At 43.6% G+C, this 13,339-nt stretch overlaps 1 protein-coding gene across 4 annotated transcripts in view; it reads right to left on the reverse strand.

Moving 5' to 3' along the window:
- Window positions 1-13,339, reverse strand: part of arid1b (AT-rich interactive domain 1B) — a 462,315-nt gene that overhangs the window by 416,403 nt on the left and 32,573 nt on the right. For all 4 annotated transcript variants that reach the window (XM_078404705.1, XM_078404704.1, XM_078404702.1 and 1 more), the window contains exon 2: window positions 5,418-5,618. In XM_078404705.1, coding sequence (XP_078260831.1) covers window positions 5,418-5,618 — 201 coding nt within the window. The remainder of the gene's footprint in view (window positions 1-5,417; window positions 5,619-13,339) is intronic.

Consider the following 13,339-nt stretch of genomic DNA (forward strand, 5'->3'; position numbering starts at 1 on the left):
AGTGGAGAAAGCATTTAAAAATTGTACAATATATTGTAAAATTTGTTGGAGATACGGGAAGATGTCAATGGCCCACATTACACTTGTGCAGCAGTCAAACAAAGTCAATTTTAATTTAACAAAGTAGCTACAATTTTCCCAATTCAGGATCACAATGGAAAAACTTTAAAATCAGAGTCAACCTCATAACAACGAAATAGAAAGTTAAAGCAATCAAAGAGTACAATGTGCTATAAAAGTGAATATCATAATTTGACATTTGATTCATAAACGGCACCCATAAAAATATTTCTGATGACCTTTGCAATCAATATATTAGACACAGTAGCAATGAAAGCATTGAGATTTAGTTGCAACTTGTAGAACATCACATGGCAATGTCTGGCAACACATTATATTGCCCTTTAATTATTTAATAACAATCAACTGGTCTCTGTTGAGGCTTCTTGATAGATATACAGGCGAAAGAAACACATAACTGGAACATTCCCGTTTAAATTCAGCTAAAATGTTGTGCCATTTTATAAGGTGACTAGGAGACACTATGAATGGTCTCAGATAAACATCATGAGTGGTTGCTGAAAGAGGACTGGAGAGTGGCCAATGTTGTTCCTTTGTTTAAGGAGGGAAGTAGAGAGAATCCACAGAACTATCTGCCATTTAACCTCAGGGTAGGGAAACTTGAGGAGAATTCTATGAAAGCAAGGACAAGCAGGCAGATGCAAGAACAAGGAGGCAGATTATTATCTCAATGGTGTCAGATTGGAGAAAAAGGGAAGTGCAACGTGACCTGGGTGGCCTTGTACACCAGTCACTGAAAGTAATCATGCAGCTACAGTGGGCAGTAAAAAAAGCTAATGGCATGTTGGCCTTCATAACGAGAGGATTTGAGTATAGGAGTAAAGAGGTCCTTCTGCAGTTGTACAGGACCCTGGTGAGACCACATCTGGAGTATTGTGTGCAGTTTTGGTCATCGAATTTGAGGAAGAACATCCTTGCTATTAAGGCAGTGCATCGTAGGTTCACGAGATTATTCCCCAGGATGGCGGGACTGTCATATGAGGAAAGATTGGAAAGACTGGGCTTGTATTCACTGGAATTTAGAAGAATGAGAGGGGACGGGACAAGCTAGATGCAGGAAAAATGTTCCCAATATTGGGGGAGTCCAGAACCAGGGGCCACAGTCTAAGAATAAAGGGGAGGCCATTTAAAACTGAGATGAAAAAAAACCTTTTCACCCAGAGAGTTGTGAATTTGTGGAATTCCCTGCCACAGAAGGCAGTGGAGGCCAATTCACTGGATGAATTTAAGAGAGTTAGAAAGAGCTCTAGGGGCTGGCGGAATCAAGGGATATGGGGAGAAGGCAGGCACGGGTTACTGATTGTGGATGATCAGCCATGATCACAATGAATGGCGGTGCTGGCTCGAGGAGCCAAATGGCCTCCTCCTGCTATTTTTTATGTTTCACACATTTGGAAGAGAATGGGTTAATTAGAGATGGACAGCACAGCCTTGTACACGGCAGGTCTTGTCTCACTAACATGACTGAGTTTTTTCTGAGGAGACGAAGGAGATTGATGAAGGTAGGGCGGAAGATCTAATGTACATGGATTTTAGTAAGGCTTTAGACGAGGTCCCTCATGATACGCTGGTCCAGAAGATCACCAGGACGGCAGGGTGGCGCAGCGGTAGAGTAACTGCCTTACAGCGCATCCAGCTCCGGAGACCCTGGTTCGATCCAGACTACGGGTGCTGTCTGTACAGAGTTTGTACGTTCTCCCCATGACCTGCGTGGGTTTTCTCCGGGTGCTCCGGTTTCCTCCCACACTCCAAAGACGTACAGGTTTATAGGTTAGTTGGCTTGATATAAATGTAAATTGTCCCTAGCGTGTGTACGATAGTGTTAATTTTAGATTTAGATTTTTAGATTTAGAGATACAGCGCAGAAACAGGCCCTTTCGGCCCACCGGGTCCGCGCCGACCAGCGATCCCCGCACATTAACACTAGCCTACGCACACTAGGACAATTTATTTTACATTTGCGTAGCCAATTAACCTACAAACCTGTATGTCTTTGGAGTGTGGGAGGAAACCGAAGATCTCGGAGAAAACCCACGCAGGTCACGGGGAGAACGTACAAACTCCGTACAGCACCCGTAGTCAGGATCGAACCCGAGTCTCTGGCGCTGCATTCGCTGTAAGGCAGCAACTCTACCGCTGCGCCGCCGTCATGGAGGGTTAATGTGCACGGATCGCTGGTCAGTGCGGACTCGGTGCGTCGAAGGGCCCGTTTCTGCGCTGCATCTCTAAACTAAATCAAGCTGTACAGGATCCATGATGACTTGGTCGTATGGATTCAGAACTGGCCTATTCAAAGAAGACAGAGGGTTGCGATGGAAGATAGACATTCTGGCTGGATGCTTGTGACCTGTGGAGATCTGCAGGGATCTATGCTGGGACCTCTGCCATTTGTGAAATATATAAACGATCTAGACGTAAATGTAGACGGGTTGGCGAGCAAGTTCGCTGACGAGACCAGAATTGGAGGAGTTGCACACAGTGGAGGCGGCTGTCAGTAGTGATAGCAGGATTTTTATTCAGCTGCAGATACAGGGAGGGAAATGGCGGATGGAATTTAATGCAAGCAAGTGTGCGGTATTGCACTTCGGGAGGTTGAATGCAAGGGGAGAGTGTACAGTTAATGACAAGATCCTTAAGAGCATTGATGTGCAGAAGGGTCTTGGGAGTCCAAGTTCATAGCTTACTGAAGGTAGCAGCACAAAATAGATGAGATGGTAGAGAAGGCCTATTGTATACTTGCCTTCATTGCTAGGGGCATTGATACAAGAGTCAGGAAGTCATGATGCAGCTGCATAGGACTTTAGTTAGACTGCATGTGGAGTACTGCATGCAGTTCTAGTCGGTCCGTTACAGGAAAGATGTGGAGGCTTTGGAGAGGGTGCAGAGGAGGTTTACCAGAATGCTGCCTAGATTAGAGGGTCTCAGCTACAGTGAGAAGTTAGATAGACTTGGATTGTTTTGACTGGAATTGAGGTTGATGGGAAACTTATATCAATAAGCATGCAAAATTATGAGAGGCATAGATAAAGTAGACTGCCAGAACCTTTTCTCCCCAGGGTGGAAATATCCAACACTAGAACACTAAGATGAGAGGCGAAAAGTTTAAATGGAAATGTGTGGGGCAATTTTGTTTTGTTTTTTTTAAACACAGAGTAGTGAGGGCCTGGAAGACATAGTGGTGGTGGTGGTGGCAGATAAGATAATTGCTTTTAAGAAGCTTTCAGATAGTCACATGGAAGTGCGGGAAATACAGGGATACCCAGTACTTCCATGTGTGGAAATAGCTTCTCCTTTTCTGTTCAGTTAACCCAAAGACCAAGGGAAACAGTACGACACGGTAGCGCAGCGGTAGAGTTGCTGCTTTACAGCGAATGCAGCGCCAGAGACTCGGGTTCGATCCTGACTACGGGTGCTGCACTGTAAGGAGTTTGTACGTTCTCCCCGTGACCTGCGTGGGTTTTCTCCGAGATCTTCGTTCCTCCCACACTCCAAAGACGTACAGGTATGTAGGTTAATTGGCTGGGTAAATGTAAAAAAATTGTCCCTAGTGGGTGTAGGATAGTGTTAATGTACGGGGATCACTGGGCGGCACGGACTTGGAGGGCCGAAAAGGCCTGTTTCCGGCTGTATATATATGATATGATATGATATGATAGCCCCCACTGTTCCAATTGTCAACAGGGAACTCAACACAACCACGGATAAGAATGCAGTTCCATCCCTCATGCACTTTTAAATCATTCATAGATTAGACACGGGTTGAATTGTGTCACCAAATGTGTGCAGTGTTGGACAGTCAACCAATTACTTAATTTGGATTTTGTTACAGCTTGATAGCCCAATTAAAGAGGTTTCAAATATTTAACTGCCTGATTAAAGCAAGATGCCAAAGAAGACAATGTGTCCTGATTTTAACTTCACGTTCATGCAAAAAGGCATGCCTTCTTTCCGATTATTTATACAAGCACACTTGAGTTATGGGATGGGGGGGGGAAATTGTTTCTTCAAACAATCCTTGTTCTGATTTTCTATAATGCAACGCTGCACCATTTGCACATGCACCAAGTAAACATGTTGAAAAATAAACTAATTATGTATTTATTCACGCTTCCCCTGCACCCACCCCCCACCCCCCGACAAATTCCAAGAGAAATTTTTAATTCCCTATCGCCATGTTTTGGGTAGTGATTTGTGAAGGGCAAACTCCCGTTACCCAACTGTCAGTATGCATTATTAAATAGCATGCTTTGGTTCCCTTTCAGTTATGAATTCTTTCCAAACTAGGTACTTGGATCTGCAGAGTTCCCTATTTAAGGAGTCGTGATGGTACTGCCTTGGCAGATTCAGTCTTGTGAATAGAAGTAAGGGACATGCTTCGAGTCCAATTGTCAGCTGTGGTTCAGCTGGTTGCACACTGGTCCAAGTTTTTTTTAAAAGTGCTCTGTTCAAGTCTCATGCCAGAGACAAACATTTGAGGCACTTAACACAACTGCAGAAACACAAGACTCTGCTGAAATGTTAAAGAGAGACTCATTCAATTTTAGACACAAAATGCTGGAGTAACTCATCGGGACAGGCAGCATCTCTGGGTGACGTTTCAGGTCGAGACCCTTCTTCAGTTTTAGTTTAGTTTAGAGATACAGTGCAGAAACAGGACCTTCGGCCCACCGGGTCCTCATCGACCAACGATCCCCACTCATTAACACTATCCTACACTAAGGACAATTTTTATATTTATACCAAGCCAATTAACCTACAAACCTGTACGTCTTTGGAGTGTGGGAGGAAACCGAAGTTCTCAGAGAAAACCCATGCAGGTCACGGGGAGAACGTACAAACTCTGTACAGACAGCACCCGTAGCCAGAATCGAACGTAGGCAGCAACTCTACTGCTGCGCCACCGTGCCACCTCTCTGGTGAAAGGAAATACGTGCTATTTAAGGGAGCTTGTTGTACTTGATTTGGACGCCAGAATTCGTTCAATAACCGCACTTCAAAAATACTTTGAGAATTGGGAAGTTTTGCGGTGTCGGAAACTCAAAAAATTGCAAGAATTTAATTATTTTTCCCCCGATACAAAGTCGCTGTGGAAGTAGGAGCATAGTTTCACGGCAGTGGTGATTCTCGTGGTCCATAGTCTATATGCAAACATCGTCATCAAACATTGATTGTACCGCACAGCGTAGAGAATTTGAATTCCATCAGTTCAGTTTATAACTGAGCGATGTCATTGATAAAAAGAAAATGAATTTCAAATTGCCCAAAAACAAAATACAAGTTACTGGGCTTTAGGTTAGTTGTAAACAGTTTCATCTTTAACTTATGGTGATGTTTACCTGTTGCTGTGGATATTGCATTCCTCCCATGTTACTTTGATTCCTGCTCTGCATGGTCATTGAATAACGCTGCGGTGTGGGAGGTCCATATGGTTGGGCGGGATAAGGGCCACTCTGCTGCTGTGGCTGCTGTGAATAAGGATTGTTATTCATCCCGTACAGCTGGGGCCTCTTCATAACCATATGATCAACTGGACTCCCCTAAATGAAGAACAACAGAAAACTGATCAATATTAAGCTTCAACATAGAAAGGTAATTACCATCCTAACAATATGGTCAAAAATAAAACCCCTCCAGAAACCCCTCAGAATATGTTAATTAACAAAAAATCTTGTGTCACCGACTGTCTCTTACTACCATTTCAATACCCTCATCTCAAAGGCAACAGAAAAAGTACGTGCACATGTCTGGAGTACTTTATCTCTATCTCACTAACCACAAAAAAATAAATTTCCCCAACAAACAACAATCATGCTTCACTTTCAACTCACAGGTCAAGCAACATAAACACAAAGGAAGTATGCAGAAGGCAGTTTTAGGATAGTAAAACAATCACTTTGCAACAAGGGCCATACTAGAATATAGGCCAAAACACAAGGCAATAGGCAAGAAATCTATTTGGTTTAGATGCTGTGCTCATTTCAAAAACACCCACTCTCATCAGGTGCAAGTGTTCATATTTGTATGATCCAAAGCTTAGCCAGCTCTCTGTGGAACTTTCAAGGCAGGCCGTGCACTTGAAACTATTGCCCCAAGCTTGAGAAGCCTCCGCCTGATGGGACCTTTCAGATGAAAATGTACTTTCCTTAGAAAATTCATCAAAAGATCCAACTAATGGGCACAAAATGCTGGAGTAACTCAGCAGGTCAGGCAGCATCTCAGGAGAGAAGGAATGGGTGACGTTTCGGGTCGAGACCCTTCTTCAGACTGATGTCAGGGGGGCGGGACAAAGGAAGGATATAGATGGAGACAGGAAGATGGAGGGAGAACTTGCTAAGGAGGAGGGGAAGAGAGGGACAGAGGTACTATCTAAAGTTGGAGAAGTCAATGTTCATACTGCTGGGCTGCAAGCTGCCCAAGCAAAATATGAGGTGCTGTTCCTCCAATTTCCGGTGGGCCTCACTATGGCACTGGAGGAGGCCCATGACAGAAAGGTCAGACTGGGAGTGGGAGGGGGAGTTGAAGTGCTCAGCCACCGGGAGATCAGGTTGGTTAAGGCGGAGTGAGGGAAGGGTCTCAACCCGAAACGTCACCCATTCCTTCTCTCCTGAGAGGCTGCCTGACCTGCTGAGTTACTCCAGCATTTTGTGAATAAATACCTTCAATTTGTACCAGCATCTGCAGTTATTTTCTTACAACTAATGGGCACTGTCACCACCCAGAATGGTGAGCGTCAGTGAGCCAGACAGAACAAAATCTCTAGTTAATGCTGCAGTGTTAGAGAGTCCTCCGATAAAGCCATCTAGTAGGCCAAATGTAACCAAATGGACCATACGTTGTGCACTATTGTGTTAAATGATACAGAAGTCCATTTCAAAAGACACTATACAGAAGGTCAAACTAAATTCATCCGCAGAGCTTAGTTAGTCTTTGATGCTCATTGAAATAAGATGCTAGGAAGTGATGTCAGTAAGCGGATGCCGTTTTCAGAGGGTGTTGAGGATTATCACGAAGAGGAAAATTCCAACTGCACAGGAAACGATACGATAGAACTTTATTTATCCCAGGAGGGAAATTGGTCTGCCAACAGTCATAAGACACAAGAAGATATAAAACCTGAAATTAAAGTGACAAGTGGAATGTCCAGATTTGGGGATATGCATTTTTTTTTGGGGGGGAGGGGGGTTAGAAGGGGAGTCAGTCCGATTGTCCCAGCCTGTTCCGGAGACGTGTGCTCTATAGTAACAGGCTTGGAGAAGTCATCGCAGCGCTGCATTAAAAGGTTTAAATTGAAAACAAGTGTTCGAATCAATTATTATTGAACTAGATTGACATAAAGAACTGGAACCGTCAAGTCTACCCCACGACACAAGGGGGAGGAGTTATACAGTTTGATAGCCACGGGGGAAAAGGATCTCCTGTGGCGTTCTGTGGTGCATTTCGGTGGAACCAGTCTGTTGCTGAATGTGCTCCTCAGGTTGACCAGCGTGTCATGGAGGGGGTGAGCTATATTGTCCAAGATGCTCCGCAGTTTGAGGAGCACCCTCCCTCCAAGACCACCTCCCAAGAATCCAACCCCACTCCCAGGACGGAGCCAGCCTTCCTGATGAGTTTGTTGATTCTGTTGCCGTCCGCGTGCCTTCGCCCTGCTACCCCAGCACACAACAGCGTAGAAGATGGCACTGGCCACCACGGATTGATAGAGCACCTGCAGCATCTTACTGCAGATGTTGAAAGAGCGGAGCCTGCTCAGAAAGTACAGACGGCTCTGCCCATTCCTATACAGTGCCTCAGCGTTCCTGGACCAGTCCAGTTTACTGTCCAGGTAAACTCCAAGGTATTTGTACTCCCCGGTAAACTGCACATCCACACTATTGATGGAGACAGGAGACAGGGGTGCTCCTCTCCTCCTAAAGTCCACCACTAACTCCTTAGTCTTGTCGGTGTTGAGCTGCAGGTGATTCAGCCCACACCACTCAACAAAGTCGTTGACTACACCTCTGTGTTCAGCTTCCCTCCCCTCACTGATGCAGGTCACAATTGCAGTTTCATTTATGGCTGCCATGAACATGTACCAGACTACTTTCAAATGCTGTAATTTTTTTTACAATGTTATATTTCAAGCAAAAAAAATCTGCCCAAAATGAATGGAAATGCTGATACTGCCCCAGGTCTAACCAAGCAAAGACCACTGGATTATCAACCTGGTCCATCATCCAAAAAACACTGGTTTAGAATAAATACATACAGTAATCTTGATCCGTGGTAGTGCTCACATATCTGCAATAGATGGACTATGGGCAGCTCTGCGACGCAGCGGTACTGATGGCACCTCACATCACCAGAGACCCGGATACACTCCTGACCTCGCATGCTGTCTGTACAGAGTCTGCATGTTCTCCCTGTGACCGCGCGAGTTTTCTCCGGGTGCTCCAGTTTCCTCCCACATCCCAAATTCGAGCAGGTTAATTAGTTTCTGAAAATTCCCCCTAGTGTGTAGGATGCGAAAGTGGGATAAAATGGAACCGGTAGCCAATAGTCGGCATGGATTCAGTGGGTCTGTTTCCATGCTGTATCTCTAAGCTAAACTAAACTAAAACTAAACATTAAAACCCACCTCGAACATTTCTGCTGCGTAATTACAGTCCTAACTTACCGGCAATACTTTGCAATTTTACCAAAACGCAAACACAAAGCAATATTATCTATTATGTTATTATATTATTTGTGTACCCATTCCTTCTCTAGAGATGCTGCCTGTCCCGCCTCCTGAGTTACTCCAGCATTTTGTGCCACCCATTCCTTCTCTCCAGAGATGCTGCCTGTCCCGCTGAGTTACTCCAGCATTTTGTGTCTACCTTCGATTTAAACCAGCATCTGCAGTTCTTTCTAACGCAATATTATCTATTTGGCATACTGGCTTTCCAACATTGCTAACATTCACCAATTGCTCCTAGCAAATGCTATCACCTAATTCTCCAATAGACAATAGGTGCAAGAGTAGGCCATTCGGCCCATCGAGCCAGCACCGCCATTCACTGTGATCATGGCTGATCATCCATAATCAGTACCCCGTTCCTACCTTCTCCCCATATCGCTTGACTCCGCTATAAGAGTTCTATCAAACTCTCTCTTGAAAGCATCCAGAGAATTTAGCCTCTACTGCCTTCTGAGGCAGAGAATTCCACAGATTCACAATTCTCTGGGTGAAAAAGTTTTTCCTCATCCCCGTTCTAAATGGCCTACCCCTTATTCTTAAACTGTGGCCCCTGGTTCTGGACTCCCCCAACATCGGGAACATGTTTCCTGCCTGTAGCGTGTCCAACCCCTTAATAATCTTATACGTTTCAATAAGATCCCCTCTCATCCTTTTAAATCCCAGTGAATACAAGCCCAGTCACTCCATTCTTTCAACATATGACAGTCCCGTCATCCCGGGAATTAACCTCGTGAACCTACACTGCACTCCCTCAATAGCAAGAATGTCCTTCCTCAAATTTGGAGACCAAAACTGCACACAATACCTTAGATTAATTAGAACTGCATTACAGCAGCAAAATATAACCAGTTAAACTATTGCAAATACTCTTGGAAAAAGTTAAATGGAATTTCGAACTTGGCCAGGTTTGAAGGAAATTGTTGGGCCCAAACCTCTCCTGCATTGGTGCAGCACCCTCTCCTCCCCCCTCCCCCTAGGAGATAGATTTAAACTTTAAAATGTGAATAACTTAAAAAATATAACACCAATTTCAATGAAACTTCTTCCATTAGCACCAAAGGAATGACTGTGAGTAAGGTGGGACTAAAATTGTCGCGCTATCGTGTACCGTTTTGGCTGTAGTTCAGGGACAAACAAACAACGTTTTAGTATATAGATGTGGTGTTGGTGGAGAGAGATTAAGATGATGCGTGCATTAAGGCAAGGCCTTTAAGTGTGCACCTCAGGATTATTTTAGATTTTCAGGTTTTGCAATTAGCTGCACCATCATTAGCTCCTCAGTGTTCTATTTCTTTGTAGCTGGTGACTCCAATGTGAAAAAGTCCAGTAATCCGCATTCCTATATTCAACATGTCACCTGCGCCAGCATCCTCACAAACTTCTCCAGATGCACCATCGAGAGCCTGCTGACGGGCTACATTACAGTCTGGTACGGGAACTGTTCTGTCCACAGCCACAAATCACTACAGAGAGTGGTGAAGACGGCACAGCACATCACTGGCAACTGTCTCCCGGCCATTCAGGACATTTTCTACCGGCGGTACCTGCGGAAGGCACGCAGCATCATCAAGGACCACAGCCACCCAGCACGCAGGCTGGTCTCCTTGTTACTGTCAGGCAGACGATACAGGAGTATGGCTGCGCGTACCACCGGACTTAAGAACAGTTTCTACCATCAGGCTTCTGAACTCATAAACACATTTCACATCATATATGTTGATTATTTTTAATATTGTCTTTTTACCTATTTTTAATATTGTCTTTTTACCTTACTAATGTCATTTTTAAATCTTATTTATCCTTGGAATATTACTGCTGAGGTGACCCGTTGTCTTGTCAAATACATTTCATTGTACCGTTGACCCTGTGCCAACCTACATATGACAAATAAAACTTATTATTATATTATATTAAGATGCACCTGAAGCTGAAGGAGCACCAAATGCACTTAAGGGGAAAAAGTACACCAATGCTCAAGAAAACAAAAAAAAATGTTTTCAATTATAAAGCAAAATTAACAATATTTCTCATGTTTAAATTAATACTGACTAGCTAATTAAATTATAAGAAAATAACTGCAGATGCTGGTACAAATCAAAGGTATTTATTCACAAAATGCTGGAGTAACTCAGCAGGTCAGGCAGCATCTCGGGAGAGAAGGAATGGGTGACGTTTCGGGTCGAGACCCTTCTTCAGGCTGAAGCTAATTAAATTATTGCATCGTATGGGAGGCGCATTCCCAATCTCGTTGTACCCCTGTACAATGACAATAAAGATATATTATATTATTACATATTATTATATTATTATTATTATTATTATTATTTTAACGTCTTGGAACAGCCGAAGGTCATTGACAGGAGTTTGAACAAACCAACACTGACATGTGGCCACAAGGAGACATTACAGTTGATAAGAAAAATCAGCTGGTTTCAGCAATATCTAAGAGGGAATGGTTACATTAGGAGAGTAGGTCTCATTATTTCAGAACTTAGTACCTGTGATGCTGGACCGATTAACAAAGCAATTGCTTAAGAATCTAGAAATAGTCAAAAATAAATATCTGAGAAGTTTTACAAGCCTTTTCAGCAGGGAGAGGGAGTTTTAAACTTGAAGGTAAAAGTTTATGGTGGAGTGGAAAATTTAAGGGATCAGAGGAACAACTATTTCAGAGGGTGATGCATATATGGAAGTAACTGCCAAAGTAAGTGATTAAGGGGGTGCAATAAAGACATTTAAAAGCTTTGAGCAGGTAATGGGATAGGAAAGGTTTGTAGTGAAATAGGCAAGGCACAGCCTTGCACTTTATGTAGTGCTGAATTAATGTTAGTTTGTGAAACGTACTGGAGAAACTCAGCGGGTCAAGCAACACCTAAGGAGGGAAATGAGGTTACTTTTCAGGTCAGCACTCTTCTTCAGTCTTTGAGAACCTCGACATGTAACGTCACCTGTCCATTTCCCTCCACAGATACTGACCCAGAGTTCCTCCAGAACTTGGTCTTTTGCTCCAGATTTCAGCATCTGCAAATCCTAAGCGGCTCCATTATTTCAGCAGTGCGTTCATCCTTCAGCCTTTGAATTTACCTTACAAATCACTTATTCTCTCAGAAAATTCAGTTATAAGCCAACATTCTACCAGCCAGATCTGTCCCAATTTTGGTTTAGTTTAGTTTAGAGATACAGCGTGGAAGCAGGCCCTTCGGCCCACCGAGTCCGCACTGACCCGCGGTCCCCGCACATTAACAAGCCTACACACACTAGGGAAAATTTATATTTACACCAAGCAAATTAATCTACAAACTTGTATGTCTTTGGAGTGTGGGAGGAAACCGAAGATCTCGGAGAAAACCCACGCGGTCATGGGGAGAACGTACAAACTCTGTACAGACAGCACCCGTAGTGGGGATGGAACCCGGGTCTCCGGCGCTGCGTTCGCTGCAAGGCAGCAACTCTACCGCTGCGCCACCGTGGCCGCCCAATTGTGTAAAGCAATGTTTTTATTTTAATGATTATCAATCATTGATTACCTTTAATGTGCAAGTTTTAACAAACAGTACTACATTGATTATCTTGTCTCAACAACCAGACTTTCTGTTGGAAAAGCTATTAGATAATGTTAAAACCAGCCCTGTGGGTCTATTTAGTAGAAAGCTTTCTGTTACTGATGGACAGAGTCAGGACAACAATTACCAAGCCGTTATCAGCTTAACAAGGTTCCTTTACAGAACTACCATAAATTCTGCAAGTCTTTTTAGGCAAACAATGCATCTACTTTTCCACCATTAACAAATGCAATTTTGTTCTCAAACCAAGTCAAAAATTGTATTAGTTGGCCGAAACTTTCCAATTAATTCCATAAAAGTCATCATTCATTCATGTGCTCGCTAATGTAGTAATAGATCCCCCAAAATAACTCACTGCCTTCTAACTTTGCACAAAGTCCACATTTCAAAGACCATCTGGATTGCATCAGACAACCCTTGGGGAAGGGATGCAACACAATTCTTGCGCACTAGGTTTTAAATTAAGGCAAACCAGAAAATAAAAAGTTTCATTTGAACGGATAGACAAGGGTCTGATCCAAGATCAGCTTCGCCAAATCAGCAGAACATTACCAATGCCCTCCCGCCCGTTATAAAGGAAGGAATTTAAAATACCCTAGTGCCCCACCCAAGCATCACACCAAAACAGAATGTACTCAAGAATAATGACACTACCCCCCCCCCCCCCCCTCCAAACCATGAACCCACTGCATTAAGTATTCGTTGCTCAACCTGCAGCAGAATATATGGGTAGAAAGGAACTGCAGATGCTGGTTTAAATCAAAGATAGACCCAAAATGCTGGAGTAACTCAGCAGGACAGGTAGCATCTCTGCAGAGAAGGAATGGGTGATGTTTCGGGTCGGGACCCTTATTCAGACTATATATATATATATATATATATATATCAGAATATATGGGTCCATATTGACCTTGAACGTAGACACAAAATGCTGGAGCACCTCAGCAGGACAGGCAGCATCTCTAGAGAGAAAGAATGG

The sequence above is a fragment of the Rhinoraja longicauda genome, chromosome 9 (assembly GCF_053455715.1).
Source record: "Rhinoraja longicauda isolate Sanriku21f chromosome 9, sRhiLon1.1, whole genome shotgun sequence".
Taxonomy (NCBI): Eukaryota; Metazoa; Chordata; class Chondrichthyes; order Rajiformes; family Arhynchobatidae; genus Rhinoraja; species Rhinoraja longicauda.